The following is a 24,791-nucleotide window of genomic DNA, read 5'->3' on the forward strand; positions in this document are numbered from 1 at the left end:
CCCTTGGTGACTTATATGTCCATTAAAATTTGAATAGCCCTATGAACTGGTTCCTTGCTTTGAATCCTAGCATCTCCCCTCTTTATAGCTGCCATAGTAATCTTTCTAAAACAAAATCTATATGATTTACCTCATTAAAGCTCATCAGCAGCTCACTGGTTGAGAATGAAGTCTGAGGGCCTCAGGGCCAAGGGCCCCTTGGATACAGTTTTGACTTCACCTTTATCTCTCTCACTGAAGCTTTACTAACATCCTCTCTAATAACCTGTTTTGTACTGTTACGTGTTTCTTTACTCTGATCCCAACAATTAGAACAACCCTTCTCCCCATTTTCAGGCAACTATCTTCCTTGTCATTGAAAGCTCATCTCCAGGATCACCTTTTCTTTTTTTTTAAAATTTTTTTTCAACGTTTTTTATTTATTTTTGGGACAGAGACAGACAGAGCATGAACGGGGGAGGGGCAGAGAGAGAGGGAGACACAGAATCGGAAACAGGCTCCAGGCTCCGAGCCGTCAGCCCAGAGCCTGACGCGGGGCTCGAACTCACGGACCGCGAGATCGTGACCTGGCTGAAGTCGGACGCTTAACCGACTGCGCCACCCAGGCGCCCCTCCAGGATCACCTTTTCTATAAAGACTCTCTTTTTTGTCTCCAAGAAGAATCACTGAACTTTCTTTGTCTGTTGTGTATAAAGTTTCTATTATAACACTTTCATACCGGCTTTCCTTTTCTAGAATATGAACGCCCAGAGGGCTCTGATAAGGTGTTGCCTTTACATCCTTATTACCTAATTTCATTTCTGCTTCAAATATTTAGTTAGGAAGAAAGGGAAGACAGAAGACAAAGTTGCTAAGCAGTTTCAAGTAGTATGTCAGGGGTGCCTAAGTGGCTTGGTGGGTTATGCGTCTGACTTGATTTTGGCTCAGGTCATGATCTCACAGTTTGTGAGACTGAGCCCCACATTGAGCTCTGCACTGACAGTGCAGAGCCTGCTTGGGATTCTCTCTCTCCCTCTCTTTCTGCCCCTCCCCAGCTCACATGTGCTCTCTAAATAAATAAATAAATAAATAAATAAATAAATAAACTTTAACAAAATTAAAAAAATAAGTTAATATGTCAGATCCTATGATATATTTTGAATACTTTGTTTTTAGTGTAATTTTACAGACAAGTTTAAAACACCTCATCTTAATTTAAAAGTAAATTCTATATTTTGATAGATCAACTTTCTTATATGGTTGTTTATTTTAAGCGACATCTCATCTTTTTACTAGCAAACTAAGCAGTGGAAACCGGGAACAACATGAAAAGCTTTGATTCTGTTCTCTGAAAGTATACTATCAAAATATCAATAGAATTATTTCAATATGTTCTTTTAGCTTCATGTTTTCAACCATACGTTTAAACATACAGTCACTGATGTCCTATGCTAGGGTAGGTCCAGTACTAGGCATTGGAATAAAAAGAATAAAATATCTATCTTCATGGCATTTATGATCTTAAGGTATGAGATATGTTTTTAAATTATACATAAACATTGAATGAGTTTTTTGATAAAGTTCTTTTTATAATGCCTTGTAAAAAAAAACCACTTAATGAATATTTTTTTAAACAAAACTGGCTTCATTACTCTTATTTTATGCTGTACTTATAAATGATTAATATGTAACATTTCTAAAAGCTACAATATTCCCTGAAGTGGAGCCTGGCATTTTGCATATTTTCTATGATGTGTATTTAAAAATATCTTTTCTTATTCTTCCTAGGTTTAGGGATATATTAACTCCTTTATCCAATTAGATGCACATATTTCACCAGAATTACAACATTGTTTAGGTGATAGATCATATTCTGAATACCTCCAGCCAGGCACTCTTTTAGGTACCAAGAGTATAAGAAAAAAAATGGCAAACTTCCTATCCAAGGCAATTCTAGAAGGGATTTAGAAAAAAAAGGCTTTCACTCCAGTGTAATAAACTCTATGATAGAAGAAGTTGCAGAGTCTCATAAAAACTGAGAGGCAGGGGGATATCTAATGTGGCCTGGGGAGAAGACAGGGACTTTGGGAAGACTTCTAGAATAAGACTTTTTTCAATAGTCAGTAAAAATAAAAATAAATAAATAAATAAAATAAAAAAAGAATGAGTAAAAATTAGTAGGTTAGGAAGTTAAAGAAGGGTATTCCAGACAGAAGAAACAGCCTATTCAGTAGCAAGAGATCTTGTTATTTATGCTATAACTAATTCAAAGTGCCAAAAGTATGAGGTACAAGGAAGAAAGGAATGAGAGCAGTTGCCATTAGTGACATCTTAAAGGACCTTGGATGCCACACAATGCAGTTTGGATTTTGTCTGGAAGACAAAAAAGAAATACTGAGCAATTTAAGAGGTAGTTGAAGGGATTGGATTTGTATTTTACACAATTTAATTTTGCTTATATACTGTCAATATGCACAGTGGTGTATTGATTGACATGTATGTCTTTCTTCCTGCTGCTTTTCTGTGGGATTGGGGACAATTGACATATGATTTCTGAACTCCAGTTTCCTCCTACAGGGGAGATATTAAATTAATACATTGTTATTCTATCTGCTTCAGCCACTATTATGTGTCTCAGTCCTCAGATTTGAATCTTTCTTGCTCATCACTTCCCTTCTTCCCTCTTCTCCTGCTGCCAATGCTGTTACCCAGACTCCATGATTAGTGACTTCTGTTGCTTTCCATTTGCTTCTCTTTCTACTAAAATTAAAACTTCCCATCTTCAGGAATACAATTTTCACGTGTTGTGTGGGGTTTTTAATTTTTGGCAATTTAATTAATTTTTGATGGTTGACTCCTTTGGGTAGGATCAATTACAGCAATTATTTGGATTTGTGAAATTTTGTTTGAACTCTACACCTTTAATGCTTTCTAGTATCAGATGACAACTTTGATCTTTTGGGAAAAACAAAACAGAACAAGTCACATTGCCAAGTTTAAACCTTGCCCGAAAGTAATAAAACTGTTATTACTTAGTGGATAATGTATTTTATTTTACACTGCTATTTAATAGGACTGTAATTTTTAATTTATACAATTTTATATAACAAAATTTTCAGGAATTATGGGCACACTTTGGTTTTTATGGGCTTGTTAAAGATCTTATAACAAATTATGAATGGGATGGGGCTAAAATAAATTTAATTCTATAACATTGACTTATGTAGACTTCAAAATCCAGAATTTAAAAATAATAAGTCGAATCTTGTTAGTCAACTAAGATAAATTGATAATATGAATTACTCTAAGATTACATAATTTTAAGGAGCTATTATTATTTAATGAGCTCTGGGCCCAATTTGACAACCATGGATCCCAGCCTTTCTCTCAAACTTATCTCTGTCTCATTCCCACCTGGGGCTTTATTTCAGTCCCTGCTTCTGCAAGTTGCTTCGTACACATGGATTAATGTTCCTTTGTGAACTGAACTGGTGCTCTTCCTGTTTGATTCCCAGCTCTGACTGCCTCTTGGATCCCTCATATCAAACTGGCCTACTACTGAAATTTTGCTGATGAAATGAATAGATCATTTCCAGCATGTTTACCCCCTGTTGTACCCTGGGGATTCATTTTATAGGCACAAGTGCAAAAGAGGAAACACTAGGCTGGATGATGTGAGGCAAGCAGAACTTGATAAGATATAACCATACATTGATATTTGCAGCTACCATTTAATGTATCTCCAGTCCTCACAGCAGTTTGATGACATAGGTAGTGCTATCCCCACTATGCAGATGAAGATTATGAAGCTCAGAGAGTTTAATTTATATGTCCCAAGTTCCCATCTATTCTGGAGCTAGGAATGTAATGTTAGCTCCTTCTACTTACAAATTGTCCGATTTCACCACATTAAAATGGCCCTTCAACACATGTTCCTTGTACTCAAGCTGTTTACAATGTAATGAGAAAGAATGTCAATAAATAGCCTCTTTTGAAATTAAATTTCCTTCTAAGGTATACCTCCTATACCCCCCATTTTTTTTTTTTTTTTTTTGGTAAATGATTCTACTAGTTTTTATGCTAACTCTCCCTGATTCTAGACATTCCTGACTTCTCTCTCTCATGCAGGTAAAATTTAATAAGTTGAGTCCTTCTGACTTCTCCGTTCATAATTTTGCTGATACCAGTTCTTTTGTTTCTACTCACCACCTCCTGCCTGGATTGCATCTTCTCTGATCCATCTTACAGTTCTATGTCTTCCAATTGGTTATGCAAACTAATCATTCTAAGCTTTTACTTCTGCTAGTCATTTTGCTACTCAGAAACCTCACAGTGTTTCTGTTACTTTTAGTAACTGGACCCAGCCCACTTTGTCTCATAAAGTTCAAACATGAATTTTCCAGAAGAGCCAGGTGAATCCACTCTTTCTTATTGGAACCTAACTTGTTTGTCCCTGCCCCCAATTCTTCAGTGATTATGTACCTTCCACTTCCTTAAGATACATAACTACTGCATTTACTGTAGTATTACCACCACTATTGGAGTTTCTGTAGCTTACAGTGACCTTGAATGTCTGATTTACTCTGATGTTTACACATACCTGTGGCATGAGATTACATACTGTCTGGTTTTAAGAAGGTACTGAAGGAGAGTGGAAGAGAAAAATGAAATGTATAATTGAAAGACAACCTAGAATCCTGGTGATTTCCCACACCTTTTTCCATTCCCAATGTGGCCACTGGGTTTTAGGTGGTGATTTTTCACTTTGGCGTCATTTCATGCAGTTTTATAGATTTTATTTGAGATGTGAATCCAATGTAAGATTCATCTTCCTTCACATATTAGTTGTTTTATATATTATACAAATACTCTAACTTATTTATTTTGTGTTTTTTATATTCACCATGTGAGCCCACCAGTCATTTTTTTTAGTAGGATAATGACAGGCTGAAGCAAGGAAGAATCACCATAGAAGAATTTAGATCAATTTATCGAATTATTGCGCACAGAGAAGAAATTGTTGAGATTTTCAACACGTATTCTGGTAACCAGAAATTTCTTGTTGAAAAAAACCTGCTCCAATTTTTGATACAAGAACAGTATATACTTGACATGAGTCAAAATGTTGCTTTTGAGATCATTCAGAAATATGAGCCTATTGAAGAAGGTATGCTTGCATTTCAAAGTTTTATCAAATATTTAAATGCAATGTACTTTTTATGAATTACAGTTCTCGAATTCAAATTTTTGAATGGGTCAAATTTGTTCTGGATAAAATAAAATATTGGCAGTTTTATTTCTATATTTTATAGACTGTGTATAAATCTTTTAGGAAACTACATTGTGTAAACAATTACATTTTTTCCTACCTCATTGTCCAGCTTCTTCTTCTTCTTTTTTTTTTTTTTAACTGCTTCAGTATATCTCGTAAGTGTTCAGAAATGAGCTTAGGCATGGAAAGCAGGATGAAATTCTGTTATGTGTACTGTAATGAAAGAAAGCATGTTCACTTTCATTAATAAGAGGAAAACCAAGTAATAGGCAGTTTTCTACTTTCATACATTACATTATTGAAAATATATAGAAATATTAAATTAGCTATGTGAAAACTATTCTAGGAAATGAATAAAATATTACAAAATTACTACTTTCTCCATTGTCTATACACGTAATTGTCTACAACATTTCATAAACATTAAATTTTGTTTGCTCTTCCTTCACTTTTGAATATAATCATCTGGTCTAAACTAAATGGCCATCTAAGCTAATAATGTATCAGAGAAAACTAATCTAGGTGATCAGTGGCCAGACCACTGAATACACTTGAGTTAGTGGGGAGAGAGTAAAAAATTAGCAGGAGGCAGACTTCTGGGGTTCTGCAATGTTTTGTTCTTTGAGCTGGGTGCTGGTTTTCTAGATGTTTAGCTTATGGAATTTTATTGGCCTATGATATATGTATTTTCTTGTATGTATTTTTAAAATATTAAAAAATCAGAGATTAAATAATATACTCTCTACTTGAATGTTGATATAGAACAACTAAGGGTACTCATTAGAAAAAAAATGTGTTTCTACAGTAAAATTAGAAATAGTATCATTATTAATTTTAAATATTTTAGAAATATGCTTTACTATTGAATAAGTGAGATGTAATTTTTATACAGTTAACGTTATTTCTGCATCTTTTTATTTTTTATAGTTAAGAGAGCACATCGGATGTCATTTGAAGGTTTTATAAGATACATGGGTTCATCTGAATGTCTAATATTTAAACCTGATTGTGGAAGAGTTTATCAAGATATGACTCAACCACTAAATGATTATTTTATTTCAAGTTCACATAATACCTACTTGATATCTGACCAGTTACTGGGACCAAGTGACCTTTGGGGATATGTAAGGTATTTATTTTGATTTTTATAACCATTACATCTTAAAACACTTGGAATTTCCAATAAGTGGTAATTCACAGTGAAAGTAGGCTTGCATGTTGTACAAAAACATAGGAAAAATAAATTTTGATTTGTGCATCTCTTGGAGAGCCATCCTTTGGGTGGCTATATAATTATTCTGTGTTTTAGTATCATTCATTTTCCTTCTAATTCTGTCTGTTGACCTCCTCTGCCTGGTTATTGGCCTGAGGTTTCCTGAATAATTTGGATATTTCTTATAGAAAATCATATGAAGAAGAATTTTCTTATCTTATTTAGCCAAGACAGCTCAGATTTTCAAAAGTGTGGTTAAAATTAATTCCCAGACATCAACACACAATGCTCTAAGTGAAATCAACACATAAATAGATAAATTATATACTTTGGCATTTATAGATGATAGATAGATAGATAGATAGATAGATAGATAGATAGATGATAGATTTACATAACTTAAAAGCAATTCATTATACACCTCTAATTTTGCATTCTACAATGTATCACACTGTCAATACCAGTCTTCAATTTAGTCAGCCAGCTGAGAATACATTGGTGAACAAGATTTTCAGAGCTGCTATGCTCATGTGTTCATGAGAATAGACATAATAAGCAGGTAAACATATATAGTCATATAGAGAAAGTGAACTAGGGTAACATAACAGGGTGGGGGGGTGTTACTTTAGTTAAAGGGTTAGGAAAGGCTTCTCAAGAGGTGATATAGTTTGGTCTGAGTGATGATAAAGAGGAAACCTCAGAAATTCTTTGTAGGAAGGGCATGCTAAATCGAAGAAATAGTTAAGTGCTTAGCATGTTCAAATGAAAGAAAGCAAGTGTGTCTGGAAATAAGTGGAGAATGAAGAGAGATGAGTTTGAGGAAGTAGACAGGACTAGTTTATGAGAGCCTTTGAGGCCACGGAAGGGAGACTGGATTTTATTCCAGTGGTATTGGGAAGCAATTGGAGAGGTTTTCCTTAAAACAATGTCATAATTTATTTACTTTTTACTGTGCAGGAAAGACTGATGGTGCAAAAGTGGAGGTAAAAGATGATTGGGGAAGATATTGTAGTGATGCAGGTGGTGATGGTTATTTAGAAGATGAATTCATGAGGCAGGTGTTGAGATCAGTGGTTGAATTTGAAATATTTTAAGAAGGCAGAGCCACGAAGACTTATCAGGTGATTTGAAGGGAGGTGTGAGGGAAAGAGAGTACAGTCAAGATTTTGGCCTGATGACTTAGCACATGGCGATACTATCGACAGAGACAGTGAAGCATGAGGAAGCTGTTGTAGGGTGTGAGGCAAAAGCAAGAATGCAGTAGTTTCCACATTCAGCTGAGATACCAATTCATTATCAATTGGCTAGCTTGGGGGTGCCTGGGTGGCTCAGTCGGTTAAGCTTCCAACTCTTGATTTTGGCTCAGGTCATGATCTCCTGGTTCCTGAGTTCAAGCCCCATTTCAAGCCCCACATTGGGGCTGGCAGTGTAGAGCCTGCTTGGAATTCTCTCTCTCCCTTTCTCTCTGTGCCTCCCCCATTCATGATCTCTCCCTCTCTCTCAAATAGAAAGAAAGAAAGAAACATTTGAAAAAGTGGCTAGGTCAGACAGTCAGTTAAGTATATGTGTCTGGGACTTGGAAGAAATATCCAGACTAGAAAAATAAAATTGGAAGTCATCATCATATAGATGATATTCAAAGCTATGTGACTGGTTGACATAATTAAGGAAAACATGGATAGAAAAGATATCTTATAATTCCATGATAATATCAAACTTACAAATAAACATAGCTTCTCCAGTTGAAAAAAGAAAACACATAAATCCACAAGCTCAGAAATTATCCATTTAAAAATCTATAAGAATTCATAGCTATACTTTCATTACAGAAATTTCTACTCACACTTAATTACTTTATTTTTTAAAACAGAAAATATGCATTTTAATCACGTTGATTTAGAAATGCAGAAAATTATTTACTTTTGAATGAAGAAAATGTTCCACCCAACTAAACATTTAAATTTAAATTTAATTGTATTTTTTCCTCTGTTTGTTTACCCACTTGTGAAAGATACAGTCTTAGAATGCAAGTTTTTCAAAATTTCTCTATTCATCAGAGGTGGTAATAATGTAATGTTTATTGATTAATGTTAAGCTTCTGGTGCTGATCTTTCCTCTCTTTCACTCCTCTGTTAATTATGACAGATACAACCTCTTTGAGTCTCAACTTCTTCATCTCTAAAAAAGGAAAACTAGCATTAACTGCCTTATAGCATAATCCATGAAAAGTCCCTTAAACTTATTGAAATGGAACATTTTTTACTGAGTGACAGAAAAATTTCTATTATTCATTTCTAAAAAGGGCACTCAGTGTGAAATAGTAGAATGTGGCTTCCACAACACCACTGGGGAAGACACAACTTCCTTTTTTGTGCCTCTGAATAAAAGGAGTTGGCCTGACACAGTGCAATCCACTCAAATCATTTTTGCTGGGGACCAAACCATGTACTTGAAATAAGCAGTTTGGTAAAGTTTGGCTTGATCTAAGGATAAAAAATTAAAGTTATGTAGAGAAGTAGCAAGAACCAGTGTTAGGTTGTCCTTCGTGAAAAGTTTTCTTTCACAATTTTGTTTTTGGTAATTTTTTGTTTTCCCAGCAGAGCGTTTATTCTCTGGTAGCAGCCCAGACTACTGATATGCTGTAGTGATAAAAGGGCAAGACAATTTACTTTGACAATCAACCAAATAATGCAAACATTTTTAAATGGCAATTAATAGAGTTTACAAATAGATATTGCTTCTTCTCCAATTTAAAATCTAAATACATAAGTAAATCCACAAGATGAGAAACACATTCATTTTGAATTCTACAAATACAGCCGAAATGAGGACTTGTATGTAAAATTAGACAGTCACCTTATTCACCCATGGAAATATCTATAGGTAAACACGATTTTCTTAGAAGAACATTCTAGGTCATTTCTCCAACACAAGGACAAGCAGACTAACAAAACTCTGAAATTTTACATTACAGTGCATCACTATAGATGTGAATAAAGCCATGTGCACTTAAAAAGTAAAACCAAAGTGGTCTTAAAAAACAAACCTCAAGAAATAATTTATTAATTATTTAATTTTATATTTTCCATTGTTTCAGAAAATATAGACGAGATTTGCAAATTTTCTTCCCCTCTAATCCTCTGCTTCCTCAGATTACCTCCATCTTTTGTCTAGAGGAGCATAAGGTCTCTGTTTTTAATTCAACACCTGGACTTTGGGGTCATAATTGCTTTAGTTTTTCTCAGTTAACACTCCTACATAAATATTTCTCACGTCATCTACTTTGAAAATAGACTAAATTTGACCCCCCAAAGAAGTATTAAATTGAAAAGGTCTATTTTCTCATATGGTCTCTGATACTCTATATTTCTGTTTGTAAGAACTGTTGATTCTGTATCAAGTACTTGGTGCTGGGACCACACTCCCTTCTGTTATGGCTGAGGTCAGGGTTTTTCAGGTCTTCATATTTGAGGTCAGATCATTCTTTGCTGTGGGGGCTGTTTCTGTGCATGGTAAAATGTTTAGCAGTAACCCTGGCTTCTACCCACTAGATGTCAGTTGCAAATCTCCTTTCCATTCCAAGTTGTGGCCCAAAAGTGTCTCCAGACATTGCCAAATGTCTCCTAGGAGGCAAAATTGTCCTTACTGAAGACCACTGGACAAGAGACAGGGGGATAACCCAATATTCTTCTTGGAAAACAAGTGTTAACTTGGTTTTCTATGAGAAAAATATCTCCATGTATGGCAGGGGACTTCTTTGATCTACTCCCTGACCCATGGCTATCTATTCTAAGATCCTGGGTCTCAGGTCAGCCTTCTTTTCATTCAATCTCTCTTCCAAGATTGCATTTTAGGAGATCACTCTGTCTGCCTTCCAGGTTTCTTCTTACATCCCTATAATTCCCATTTTTTTCTTACTAAAAACACAATAAATGTTTATCGATAGTGAACTATATATAACAAACATTTTTTTTGAGACTGAAATTTTAGTTCCTGCCCTTGTAGAAATTAAAGTGTAAGGAATAGGGAGAAATTGCAGGATTCAGAGTCAACAGCACTACACGTCGCACCATCCTGATGGTGCTGGAACTGGGGTTGGTACATATCGCTTCCACCTCAGGCTGTGCTCACAGAAAATAAGAAAAGTGTGTTCAGTTTAACACAACAACTTGTCTTTGTTATGGATTCAGTTCTGCACTTATTGCAAAATCACAAATAGTCTTTGTGATTTTTCATACTGTGGTATATATTTTTAATGATCCAGAATTGACCATTTATTTTGTTTAAATTTTGTTAGTGCCCTTGTGAAAGGATGCCGTTGTCTGGAAATTGACTGCTGGGATGGATCACAAAATGAACCTGTTGTATACCATGGTTATACACTCACCAGCAAGCTTTTGTTTAAAACAGTTATCCAAGCAATACACAAATATGCATTCTTAGTACGTGCGTATCTTTGTTAAATTATAGTTATTTAAACACGATATAATTTACTTGCTTCAAAATCCTATAATGCTTGGCCTTAGTTTAGATCAGTGATATTTCAAATTGTGTGTTATGATTTTTGTAGTATATAGTTAAAGGTAGATTTATTGAAGTTAATCTCAGGTAGTAAGATGCATGTTTCAGGAAATTTTTTGTTTAATTACATATATATATATATATATATATATATATATATATATATATATAGTGTGTGTGTGTGTGTGTATTGTGTCACAATGTAAAATATATTTCTTACCATGAATTGAGTTACAGGCAAAAAATGTTTGAGAAATACTGGTCTATATAATAGTAAATATTTTACCAATATTCAATTACCTTACTTTCAATACATGAGATAAAATGTGTCAAAAATGTGTTATACAGATTGTTGACATTTTTTATGACTATGATGGCAGCTATTCATACAGCAAAGAATGTTTTTTTTTAAAGCTTATTTTTTTGAGAGAGAGAGAGAGCATGCACACAAGCAAGGGAGAGGCAGAGAGAGAGAGAGAGACAGAGGATCTGAAGGGGGCTATGTGCTGACAGCAGAGAGCCCGATTTGGGGCTTGATCCCCTAAACCATGAGATCATGACCTGAGCTGAAGTTGGACACTTAACCGACTGAGCCACCCAGGGACCCCAAGCAAAGTATGCTTAGAAGTTTATTTGGGGTTTTAATATTATTGTTGGATTTATTAAAGTTATGGATTCAAAGATCTAGTTCTTTAGAGAAGTGTCTATTCATGTTTTCTGCCCATTTCTTCACTGGGTTATTTGTTTTTCGGGTGTGGAGTTTGATGAGCTCTTTATAGATTTGGATACTAGCCCTTTGTCCGATGTGTCATTTGCAAATATCTTTTCCCATTCCGTTGGTTGCCTTTTAGTTTTGTTGGTTGTTTCCTTTGCTGTGCAGAAGCTTTTTATCTTCATAAGGTCCCAGTAATTCACTTTTGCTTTTAATTCCCTTGCCTTTGGGGATGTGCCGAGTAAGAGATTGCTACGGCTGAGGTCAGAGAGGTCTTTTCCTGCTTTCTCCTCTAAGGTTTTGATGGTTTCCTGTCTCACATTCAGGTCCTTTATCCATTTTGAGTTTATTTTTGTGAATGGTGTGAGAAAGTGGTCTAGTTTCAACCTTCTGCATGTTGCTGTCCAGTTCTCCCAGCACCATTTGTTAAAGAGACTGTCTTTTTTCCATTGGATGTTCTTTCCTGCTTTGTCAAAAATGAGTTGGCCATACGTTTGTGGGTCTAGTTCTGGGGTTTCTATTCGATTCCATTGGTCTATGTGTCTGTTTTTATGCCAATACCATGCTGTCTTGATGATGACAGCTTTGTAGTAGAGGCTAAAGTCTGGGATTGTGATGCCTCCTGCTTTGGTCTTCTTCTTCAAAATTACTTTGGCTATTCGGGGCCTTTTGTGGTTCCATATGAATTTTAGGATTGCTTGTTCTAGTTTCGAGAAGAATGCTGGTGCAATTTTGATTGGGATTGCATTGAATGTGTAGATAGCTTTGGGTAGTATTGACATTTTGACAATATTTATTCTTCCAATCCATGAGCAGGGAATGTCTTTCCATTTCTTTATATCTTCTTCAATTACCTGCATAAGCTTTCTATAGTTTTCAGCATACAGATCTTTTACATCTTTGGTTAGATTTATTCCTAGGTATTTTATGCTTCTTGGTGCAATTGTGAATGGGATCAGTTTCTTTATTTGTCTTTCTGTTGCTTCATTGTTAGTGTATAAGAATGCAACTGATTTCTGTACATTGATTTTGTATCCGGCAACTTTGCTGAATTCATGTATCAGTTCTAGCAGACTTTTGGTGGAGTCTATCGGATTTTCCATGTATAATATCATGTCATCTGCAAAAAGCGAAAGCTTGACTTCATCTTTGCCAATTTGGATGCCTTTGATTTCCTTTTGTTGTCTGATTGCTGATGCTAGAACTTCCAGCACTATATTAAACAGCAGCGGTGAGAGTGGGCATCCCTGTCGTGTTCCTGATCTCAGGGAAAAAGCTCTCAGTTTTTCCCCATTGAGGATGATGTTAGCTGTGGGCTTTTCATAAATGGCTTTTATGATCTTTAAGTATGTTCCTTCTATCCCGACTTTCTCAAGGGTTTTTATTAAGAAAGGGTGCTGGATTTTGTCAAAGGCCTTTTCTGCATCGATTGACAGGATCATATGGTTCTTCTCTTTTTTTTTGTTAATGTGATGTATCACGTTGATCGATTTGCGAATGTTGAACCAGCCCTGCATCCCAGGAATGAATCCCACTTGATCATGGTGAATAATTCTTTTTATATGCTGTTGAATTCGATTTGCTAGTATCTTATTGAGAATTTTTGCATCCATATTCATCAGGGATATTGGCCTGTAGTTCTCTTTTTTTACTGGGTCTCTGTCTGGTTTAGGAATCAAAGTAATACTGGCTTCATAGAATGAGTCTGGAAGTTTTCCTTCCCTTTCTATTTCTTGGAATAGCTTGAGAAGGATAGGTATTATCTCTGCTTTAAACGTCTGGTAGAACTCCCCTGGGAAGCCATCTGGTCCTGGACTCTTATTTGTTGGGAGATTTTTGATAACCGATTCAATTTCTTCGCTGGTTATGGGTCTGTTCAAGCTTTCTATTTCCTCCTGATTGAGTTTTGGAAGAGTGTGGGTGTTTAGGAATTTGTCCATTTCTTCCAGGTTGTCCAATTTGTTGGCATATAATTTTTCATAGTATTCCCTGATAATTGTTTGTATCTCTGAGGGATTGGTTGTAATAATTCCATTTTCATTCATGATTTTATCTATTTGGGTCATCTCCCTTTTCTTTTTGAGAAGCCTGGCTAGAGGTTTGTCAATTTTGTTTATTTTTTCAAAAAACCAACTCTTGGTTTCGTTGATCTGCTCTACAGTTTTTTTAGATTCTATATTGTTTATTTCTGCTCTGATCTTTATGATTTCTCTTCTTCTGCTGGGTTTAGGCTGCCTTTGCTGTTCTGCCTCTATTTCCTTTAGGTGTGCTGTTAGATTTTGTATTTGGGATTTTTCTTGTTTCTTGAGATAGGCCTGGATTGCAATGTATTTTCCTCTCAGGACTGCCTTCGCTGCGTCCCAAAGCGTTTGGATTGTTGTATTTTCATTTTCGTTTGTTTCCATATATTTTTTAATTTCTTCTCTAATTGCCTGGTTGACCCACTCATTCGTTAGTAGGGTGTTCTTTAACCTCCATGCTTTTGGAGGTTTTCCAGACTTTTTCCTGTGGTTGATTTCAAGCTTCATAGCATTGTGGTCTGAAAGTATGCATGGTATAATTTCAATTCTTGTAAACTTATGAAGGGCTGTTTTGTGACCCAGTATATGATCTATCTTGGAGAATGTTCCATGTGCACTCGAGAAGAAAGTATATTCTGTTGCTTTGGGATGCAGAGTTCTAAATATATCTGTCAAGTCCATCTGATCCAATGTATCATTCAGGGCCCTTGTTTCTTTATTGACTGTGTGTCTAGATGATCTATCCATTTCTGTAAGTGGGGTGTTAAAGTCCCCTGCAATGACCACATTCTTATCAATAAGGTTGCTTATGTTTATGAGTAACTGTTTTATATATCTGGGGGCTCCGGTATTTGGCGCATAGACATTTATAATTGTTAGCTCTTCCTGATGGATAGACCCTGTAATTATTATATAATGCCCTTCTTCATCTCTTGTTACAGCCTTTAATTTAAAGTCTAGTTTGTCTGATATAAGTATGGCTACTCCAGCTTTCTTTTGGCTTCCAGTAGCATGATAAATAGTTCTCCATCCCCTCACTCTCAATCTAAAGGTGTCCTCAGATCTAAAATGAGTCTCTTGTAGACAGCAAATAGATGGGTCTTGTTTTTTTATCCATTCTGATACCCTATGTCTTTTGGTTGGCGCATTTAATCCATTTACATTCAGTGTTATTATAGAAAGATACGGGTTTAGAGTCATTGTGATGTCTGTATGTTTTATGCTTGTAGTGATGTCTCTGGTACTTTGTCTCACAGGATCCCCCTTAGGATCTCTTGTAGGGCTGGTTTCGTGGTGACAAATTCCTTCAGTTTTTGTTTGTTTGGGAAGACCTTTATCTCTCCTTCTATTCTAAATGACAGACTTGCTGGATAAAGGATTCTCGGCTGCATATTTTTTCTGTTTAGCACACTGAAGATATCGTGCCAAGCCTTTCTGGCCTGCCAAGGAGAGATCAGTCACGAGTCTTATAGGTCTCCCTTTATATGTGAGGGCATGTTTATCCCTTGCTGCTTTCAGAATTTTCTCTTTATCCTTGTATTTTGCCAGTTTCACTATGATATGTCGTGCAGAAGATCGATTCAAGTTACGTCTGAAGGGAGTTCTCTGTGCCTCTTGGATTTCAATGCCTTTTTCCTTCCCCAGTTCAGGGAAGTTCTCAGCTATAATTTCTTCAAGTACCCCTTCAGCACCTTTCCCTCTCTCTTCCTCCTCTGGAATACCAATTATGCGTATATTATTTCTTTTTAGTGTATCACTTAGTTCTCTAATTTTCCCCTCATACTCCTGAATTTTTTTATCTCTCTTTCTTTCAGCTTCCTCTTTCTCCATAACTTTATCTTCTAGTTCACCTATTCTCTCCTCTGCCTCTTCAATCCGAGCCGTCGTGGTTTCCATTTTGTTTTGCATTTCATTTAAAGCGTTTTTCAGCTCCTCGTGACTGTTCCTTAGTCCCTTGATCTCTGTGGCAAGAGATTCTCTGCTGTCCTGTATACTGTTTTCAAGCCCAGCGATTAATTTTATGACTATTATTCTAAATTCACTTTCTGTTATATTATTTAAATCCTTTTTGATCAGTTCATTAGCTGTTGTTATTTCCTGGAGATTCTTCTGAGGGGAATTCTTCCGTTTGGTCATTTTGGACAGTCCCTGGAGTGGTGAGGACCCGCAGGGCACTTCCCCCGTGCTGTGGTGTATAACTGGAGTTGGTGGGCGGGGCCGCAGTCCGACCTGATGTCTGCCCCCAGCCCACCGCTGGGGCCACAGTCAGACTGGTGTGTGCCTTCTCTTCCCCTCTCCTAGGGGCGGGATTCCCTGTGGGGTGGTGTGGCCCGTCTGGTCTACTTGCACACTGCCAGGCTTGTGGTGCTGGGGAGCTGGCGTATTAGCTGGGGTGGGTAGGCAAGGTGCACGGGGGCGGGAGGGGCAGGCTTAGCTCGCTTCTCCTTAGGTGATCCACTTCAGGAGGGGCCCTGTGGCAGCGGGAGAGAGTCAGATCCGCTGCCGGAGGTTTGGCTCCGCAGAAGCACAGAGTTGGGTGTTTGCGCGAGCGAGCAAGTTCCCTGGCAGGAACTGGTTCTCTTTGGGATTTTGGCTGGGGGATGGGCGGGGGAGATGGCGCTGGCGAGCGCCTTTGTTCCCCGCCAAGCTGAGCTCTGCCGTCCGGGGGCTCAGCAGCTCTCCCTCCCTTTGTCCTCCAGCCTTCCCGCTTTCTGAGCAGAGCTGTTAACTTCTGACCTCCCAGACGCTAAGTCGCGCTTGCTGTCGGAACACAGTCCGTCCGGCCCCTCCGCTTTTGCCAGCCCGACTCGGGGGCTCTGCTTGGCCGGCGAGCCGCCCCTCCGCCCTGGCTCCCTCCCGCCAGTCCGTGGAGCGCGCACCGCCTCGCCGCCCTTCCTACCCTCTTCCGTGGGCCTCTCGTCTGCGCTTGGCTCCGGAGACTCCATTCTGCTAATCCTCTGGCGGTTTTCTGGGTTCTTTAGGCAGGTGTAGGTGGAATCTAAGTGATGAGCAGGATGCGCGGTGAGCCCAGCGTCCTCCTACGCCGCCATCTTCCAGCTAAATTATTTTTATAAAGTTAGAATATTTGTTTCTTTCTTAAGTACTTCAATTGCTGTGCCATTGAAGAGATTTAACAAAATCTTACTGAGTACTTAAACAGTACATATCTAAGAAATTAAAACTTAGAATCTGATAAACCTAAAGTTCTCCTCAGTAGGTCAATACATTATCTATAAATATAAACATAACTTAAAAATCACAAATTTAAATCAACTGCCTTATTATTTGAGACTGCAAAATACTAAAAATGTGCAAAGTATTCATACAAAATATGGAACATTTCTATTTTTAGTATAAAACATAGATATATGGCATTGATTCTCTTATGATTTCTAAATTCTCTGATGATTTCTAAATTTATACCTCTACCCCAATTTCTCCCTTGAACTCCATACAATATAGACATGTACATGTTTGACATCTCCACTTGCACATTTAACAGAACATTTTTAGAACTGACCCCAGATCTTCCTCTTCCTCCCATTGTCTTCCCCATCTCAGTTACTGCTAACTCCTGAGTTCAAGCCTAAATTGTTGTTGTCAACTTTAACCCTCCTCCCCTCATTTCTCTCCAATCCTTAAATAAGTTCTTTAGCAAATCCTCTTGGGTCTATATTCAAAATATACACTGAGTTTAACCCCTCCTCTCCATTCTCACTGTCACTGTGCTGAATAACGGACATCGCCTCTCACTTGGATTATTGCAGTGGCTTCTTATCCAATGTTCCTGCTTTTTTCCCTGTCCCCCTGCAGTTTCATCTTAATGTTTCAGTCAGAGTGACTTTTTGGTAAGTCAAATAATGTCATTCCGCTTCTCAAAACCTTCAGTCCCACTCAAAATACAAACTAAAAGCCATGTTTAACCTGTTTTCTCTTACCTCCAACTTCTACTCGTCTCTCCATTATGCACATGGCCATGCTAGCTTCCTTACTCTTCTCCAGACACATCTCAGGGCCCTTGCAACTCCTATTCCCTTTATCTGAAATACTCTTCCCAAATATTTGCATAGCAGACCCTCTCACTTCATTCAGGGTGGGTAACTGAGGAAATAGAGGCAATCTTAAAATTCAAAGGCCTCACAAGGATGGAAACCCCTACGGTTTTTAAGACTCGAAGAGAAAAAGATGGAATGAAAAAAAAAAAGGCTTTGAGTCACACTCAGTGAGACTTCTCAGTTGAACAGGGTGACTCATTTTTGCAGCAAAGGTTAGAATGAAGCTTCAATTTTCTACTTGAGATAGTCACCATTAATTTGGGGAAGAGAGAGCAGTAAGATAAAATAGATTTGATAATTATGATGAGGTAAGAACTTCGGGTACAGTTGCTGGCACCTGTAACTTACTAGAAGCAAGCATATAAGAAGTCTAAATTTTTAAGGGAATTACATTGCCAAAAACACAACACAATACAACAGAACAAAATAAAACACAACTCTGACTCTTAGGTGAGCCTTAAAACAACTCTTGGTCAAGAAGTGAGCTGCAAAAGTTGCCTGACATTAAGGAAAGCAAATTCCTCAACACCTACTTTAGATGTGGCCAAGGATATGGGCCACCTGGGTGGCTCAATTGGTTAACGTCTGACTCTTGGTTTCAGCTCAGGTCATGATCTCATGGTTTGTGAGTTCAAGCTCTGCATCGGACTCTATGCTGACACTGTGGAGCCTGCTTGAGATTCTCTCTCTCTCTCTCTCTCTCTCTCTCTCTCTTTCTTTCTCTCCCCCCTCCTCTGCTTTGTCAAAATAAATAAATAAACTTAAAAAAATAAAAAAAGAAAAAATGTGGCCAAGGATAAAAAACAAGAGGGCCTTTCCTGAAGGTGGAGCCAAGGACTACAGAAGACCCCCCCCCCCCCCCCCCCAATAAAGATCAACTCTCCCCAGTTAGTGCAGTCAGGGCTAATTGAAAAACCTCTCTGCTAGGACATCACTTAGCCTAGTTTTAAAATCACTTTTTCTATTTGGGAAAATTTTTTACACTGTTCTCTTGATGTTAGATAGAGTCAGTGTATATGGGAATAGGTATGAGGTTATGATAGTAGGTTGAATAAGTGCCCACAAAAGTTCTAATTCCTGGATCCTGTAAATGTTATTTTATTTGGAAAAAGAGTCTTTGCAAATTTGATGAAATCAAGGACCTAGAGATGAGGAGATTATCCTGGTTGAGCTGGGTAGGCTCTAATACCATACAGAGGAGGAGATGATATGAAGATGAGGGGCAGAGATGGGAGTGATATGGCCACAGTCAAGGAATAGAACCACCAACCACCAGAAGCTGTAAAAGGCAAGGAATAGATCTCCCTTAGAGCCTTCTCCCGCCTTGATTTTAGCTGGTGAAACAGATTTTAAAATTGTGGCCCTAAGAATTGTGAAAGACTAAATTTCCATTGTTTCAGGCAACCAAGTTTTTGGTAAATTGCTATAGTAGCCACAAGCTACTAATATACTCAGACATTAAACAAGCATAATGTCCTATTCAAAACTCTGTGATAATGCAAGGACCTTGCAAGTCCTTGGCTTGTTTACAAATTGGTAAATTTGTGCCCTAGTAATTATATAGGCTGAAAATTCTCTTTGTAAAGTAATCTTTATTTAATAGATTCTCTTTATTATTATATCCTTATCTTTGTTTCTAATTATAAAGCAATGAGTTTTGATTGTAGAATTTAAAACTAAAAAAGTAGAAAATTAAGTTTTCTCTACTTACTGGTGTTAAACTTTTCCCTTCACATTTAAAAATATCGAGGGGTGCCTGGGTGACTCAGTCAGTTGTGTGTCTGGCTCTGAGACTTCGGCTCAGGTCATGATCTCCCAGTTTGTGGGTTTGAGCCCCGCATCAGGCTCTGTGCTGACAGCTTAGAGCCTGGAGCCTGCTTCCAATTCTGTGTCTCCCTCTTTCTCTGCTCCTCCCCTGCTCATGCTCTGTCTCTCTCTCTCTCCTTCAAAAAGAAATAAAAACATTAAAAAAATTAGAATTAAAAAATATCAAAATAAATATATATATGATAAGCAAACATATATATGTTTCAAATATTAACGTGTAGAATTTTACTCTTCAGCAACTTGTATTTTTCCTCATAAGACTATATTATAGATAACTTCCTATAGCAGTATATATAGCACTACCTCCTTCTTACCAGGTTTGTATCATTCCTTTAAGGAGATGTGGCATAATTTATTTAAACAAGTACCCACTGTTGGATGCTTCCGTTGTTGCCTATATTTCTACTATAAACAGTAACAATTCTTCCTTTTTATACAGATTTAATGTTCCCTGTTATGTCAAACTCAAAAGTACTTTCAGTTTAAAGAATACTTATTTTGCAAAGGTACAGAACGTTGAATGTAAGTTTTAAGATAGATTAATTGCTTCTGTTAATTGCATTACAATCATTGAGGAGTTCTGATCAGTAACCATAGTAATGGTTAATTTTTTAGACATCTGACTACCCAGTGGTGCTCTCTTTAGAAAATCACTGCTCCCCTTCCCAACAAGAAGTGATGGCAGACACTCTGCAGTCTGTTTTTGGAGATGCCTTGCTTTCTGATATGCTTGATGATTTTCCAGACAAACTACCTTCACCAGAGGTAACATTTTGTCTGAGAAGCTCAGGTTAATCAAAAAAGAAAAAGCATGTCACTATGATTGTTGATCCATAAAACTGGGTTAGAGATCAATGAAAATTCTTAGCCTTGAGCCATTATAGGGGTGTGTCTTTGCAATGTTTTGCCTGGGAAATGTTCCTGTGAGCATTTAGGTAAATATATTTTGAGAAAGAGAATATATGGAGATAAACATAAAAACTCACATTTTTATTGTGTGTCCTAGCCCCATGAGTCCAAAGTTTCAAGTCAGTTAATATTGGGCCACAGGGATTTGGTTGGTTTTATAGGCAAAGGCTCAGAATGGGGCAAAAATCTAGGTTGTAAATAGAGCTTGTGTCTAATTCCTTAGCATCTGGATGGGAGGTTTTGTTTTGTTTTGTTTTGTTTTGTTTTGTTTTGTTTTGTTTTTTAATCTGCTTTTTTCAGTTTCCCTGTCTCTTATGGGCCCCTTTCCATTTTCAGTTAAGCATACTCAAGTCCTTGGTTTAAAAAAACAACCCCATTCTAGCCTCATGGTTTTGATCTCTCTTCAGCTATCTCTTTATTATTTGTCTCAACCCAAATTTCCACTTTCTCATCTCCTCACAACCCAGCTTCCTCTTCCACCTGCACCTCAGTAAGTATCTCATTGTCCTCAGAGACTTTCCTACTGGCAAATTCTAACAGAGCTCTTGCAGTCACCATCTGCCTTGTTTCCTTCGTGACATTCAATCATGGGAAGCCTTCTTCCTTTCCTTGAAACACTTTCTTCCATAATGCCACGTATTTTAGGTTTTCGTCATTTTTCTCTGACCAGTTGTTTTTAGTTTCCTCTGCCAGCCTACTCTCCTCACCTCAAATGTCATCGGGTGATAAACATTTTTTCTTTTACATGATAGTATTGCCTAACAATAATTTAGTTTTGACGTGTCGTCATTTTAGATGTAGAACAGTATTTGTGTCATATTTGAATTTTTAAAAATATTTTTCCTTATTTTATTTATATGAGTAGAAAATTTAAAGATGAAAGTGTTGTAACACTGGTGATTAGAAGTATAGGACTCATGATAAGAATGAGATGGACAGAAACAATTGAACAGATGGAAACACTGACTCTTTCACTCCATAGAATGTTCACAGATTACATGTGTTCAATTCTGACAAGAAAGAGATATTAAAGACCTTGTGCAAAGTGTGGACATATATTATCAAAGATTTAATCTAATAAAGATGTAATCTAAGGTTTAATCTAATGGTCTAATTCAGGAAACTGTAACAATTTTTAAATTTCTAGAAATGGAATCCCTTATCCTATTATTTATAAATCAACTTCTTAGCATCCACATATGTAGTTTTCGTTAATGTTTTTGCTCCTATGCTGAAGTAAAGAGATGCTTTCCAAAGGGTAAATGAGGAATTAGACATAATGGTAATTTTCTCATACCTCACTCAGTCATTGGTGTACAAAAGAATTGCCTGGAGACTTGTTAAAAAGGCATAATTCTATTCCCACAACGCAATATTCTCATTCTCTAATTTTGCAGTAGATCCCAGGAATCTGTTCCCTTAACAAGCACTCCAGGGTGATGCTTTTGATGCATGCGATTGCATAGTGCACTTTGGTAAACTCCACATTAGAGAGTAATGTAAGGACCATTGTAATAGAGAGAAGGCCCAAGATGATGGAAATAATTTGAGTGGGTACCTGAGGATAACAAAGGGAAGGGACAAATTAAAGCTCCTTGAAGAAAAGAACTTTACTTCATACCCCAGATTCCTGCAGCATTATATATAAAACATAGCAGACATTTGATAAGTATGTTGATGAGTTAATTAGTGGCTGAAAAGGGTAGGAATAACTAAGGGAAAGAAAGGAATTGGAAGTCTTAGGATTTAGAATGAGGGACCCTGATGGGGAATTTTGCTATGCTCCTAGTTTTGATGGAAATATTAAGTTGATGATGCATGTGGGGAAATACAGTTGAAATATGAAGAAGATTTACAAATATTTACCTTAAATTTAGTCTATTTTAGGTGTCAAACATTACAATAGACATTTCTGAATACCTGATCTCATTTAATACTTTTTAATATTGGATAACAGAGTAATGATCGGAAGCATTTACTACCAGAAGTTGTAACATTCTAACTTTTGTAGCATTGCAAGTATTTTAACATATATATAAACATAACATATAAAATATTAGACATAAATATAATATATATAAATTACATATAAATATATGTGATATGTGTAGAAACATACAATTTTCATGTGTGTCAGTTTTTAAAAAGAGTAGCAATTTGTGGAATATATAAAAGAAATGGAGCTACAGTAAGTCCCAAGTCATTGCAGGCTTATTTTGGGGTCAATTTGGGTCAATACTATAATATCACTGGTTTTTATCAGGGTATTTCTATAGGGGTATGGATAAAGATGGAGTTCTTATGTATTTTATTACTGTGGGCTAATTGAAACATGGTGAGAGACTTTTCAATGACTGTTAAAATACAAACTTCCCTGTAAATGTGTAATCGTATCTCTCTTTCAAATCGTTTCTGTAGGTATTAAAATTCAAAGTATTAGTTAGGAACAAGAAAATAGGAACCTTAAGGGAAACCCATGAAAGGAAAGGTTCTAATAAGCATGGTCAGGTAGAGGAATTTGAAGAGATATATCAAGATGAAATCAAAGGATCAGAAACATTGATTGGATCAGAAGACAATCCAGGAAAGGAAGATGAGATAATAAGCGTAGCTGGATTACCACTTTTCAAGAAAAGGAAGGTAAGATGACACTTTGTGAAAATCTTACAAGTGATGGAAAAGTTGTCTTATTTTCTTATTGGTGGAGAATTAAAAAAAAATTTTAGAGGTAAAAATCTTTTTCTTCTTTATAAAAATTCTAGTCTCTCATTTAAAACTTGTTTGAAAAAAATTATCATCGGAAAAGAAAATTTTAAAGTTATCTCTTTTCCTGCATTAGCTGTTTTTAATTTGTTCTATGGCCAAATATTATGCATTTTTAGGTAGGAGGCATTGTGCACTGTACAGAATGCAAACAACCCAATATTTCTGCCCTCAAGGAGACTATACTGTCAGAGTCAAGAAAACCACTGTAATAATATACAGTCTTATAAATATGCAAATTAACATGACAAAAGAAGTTATCTTGAGTTGCAAGTGACCTAAAACTAACTCAGCTGGTTTAAGTAAAACGTGAATTAATTAATTGGCCCACATCAAGAAAAGTGCAGGAAAAGTCTTTGAATTTTAGGAATGACATGGTATAGTGTCTCAACTTAAGTCCACAGAATGGACTTTTTTCCAACTTTGGACCTATTTCTCTACATTGGTGCAAGACTTTACAAAGCTCTAGCTTTATATGCTTTCAGGCTCAAATCCAATGGAAGACCTATTTATCTCTCAGATGACCAAGCACATTTTTTTGTGCATTGGCTATGATCCAACGATGTGCACATCCCTGAGTCAGGTGCTATTGTGGGGGAATGCAAAGCTGTGATTAGTCAGGTCCAAGCCATATTGTCAATACTTAAGCACGTGGATTGAGCTTGAGCAAGGAATGTTTTCCCAAAACAAAACTTGGGAAGGGGCTAACAGATGTGCAGAGGAGATAGATGCTGGGCTGTCAAAGAGCAGCTGTATATTATACAACAGAAGTTATTCCCAAGTGTTAGATCACACTGGAAATACACTTACTCATGAATAAATACCCTAAAGTTGTCAAATTCATAAGCAGATCTTTGGGAAAAAAGAAATAGTGATCATTGTTATCTTCAATATTTACTACGTTAGTTGAGATTTTAGATTATAGGCTGTCTCATGTTAACATTAAATACTATCATCATGAAAAATAATCACATTGATGCAATCCAAATGGTTTTTGAGGAGATATTATTATGAAAAGACTGAAATAATTGATCTGAAAGCATATTTTCTTTATTGGAAAAGGTATTTTTCAAATGATTCGTACAAAAATATGAAATTGCTGCATTTTATTTTTATACCACAAAGGTAAAGGTGGCTCTGGCCCTATCTGATCTTGTCATTTATACCAAAGCTGAGAAGTTCAGAAGCTTTCAGCATTCAAGACTGTATCAGCAATTTAACGAAAGTAATTCTATTGGGGAGACAGAAGCCCGAAAACTTTTAAAGCTGAGAGGTAAATTCTTATGATTCAAACAGATGAAGTGTTTAAACAACTTTTATTCACTGCCTAAATGTCAAGATTGGTCAATGACATTTATAAAAACGGTATTCTCATAAGCTTTCAACATATTTAATGCAATTTAAAAAGAGGCTATCTGCCTCAGGTCACATGAAGCTTTATTTCACAGAATTTGTTTAATTTTTTTTAAGTCATGAAATTTTGTTTGGCAATGTCCAGCATGGACATTTTTGTAGGGAG

General features: G+C 36.6%; 1 protein-coding gene across 12 annotated transcripts in view; it reads left to right on the forward strand.

The window, feature by feature from the left end:
- Positions 1 to 24,791, forward strand: part of PLCZ1 (phospholipase C zeta 1) — a 154,458-nt gene that overhangs the window by 8,520 nt on the left and 121,147 nt on the right. For 5 of the 12 annotated variants that reach the window (XR_009265877.1, XM_058743532.1, XM_058743530.1 and 2 more), the window contains exons 4-9: positions 4,915 to 5,146; positions 6,179 to 6,380; positions 10,762 to 10,906; positions 20,216 to 20,365; positions 22,928 to 23,149; positions 24,398 to 24,545. Coding sequence is in view for 11 of the 12 variants with exons in the window: in XM_058743532.1 (XP_058599515.1) it covers positions 4,915 to 5,146; positions 6,179 to 6,380; positions 10,762 to 10,906; positions 20,216 to 20,365; positions 22,928 to 23,149; positions 24,398 to 24,545 (1,099 nt within the window). In the remaining variant the exon portion in view is untranslated. Of the gene's footprint in view, positions 1 to 3,195; positions 4,392 to 4,890; positions 5,147 to 6,178; positions 6,381 to 10,761; positions 10,911 to 20,215; positions 20,366 to 22,927; positions 23,150 to 24,397; positions 24,546 to 24,791 lie in introns of those variants that run through there. The other 7 variants (XM_058743537.1, XM_058743538.1, XM_058743541.1 and 4 more) reach the window with 6 other exon arrangements.

The sequence above is a fragment of the Neofelis nebulosa genome, chromosome 8 (genome assembly GCF_028018385.1).
Source record: "Neofelis nebulosa isolate mNeoNeb1 chromosome 8, mNeoNeb1.pri, whole genome shotgun sequence".
In the NCBI taxonomy this organism is placed as follows: Eukaryota; Metazoa; Chordata; class Mammalia; order Carnivora; family Felidae; genus Neofelis; species Neofelis nebulosa.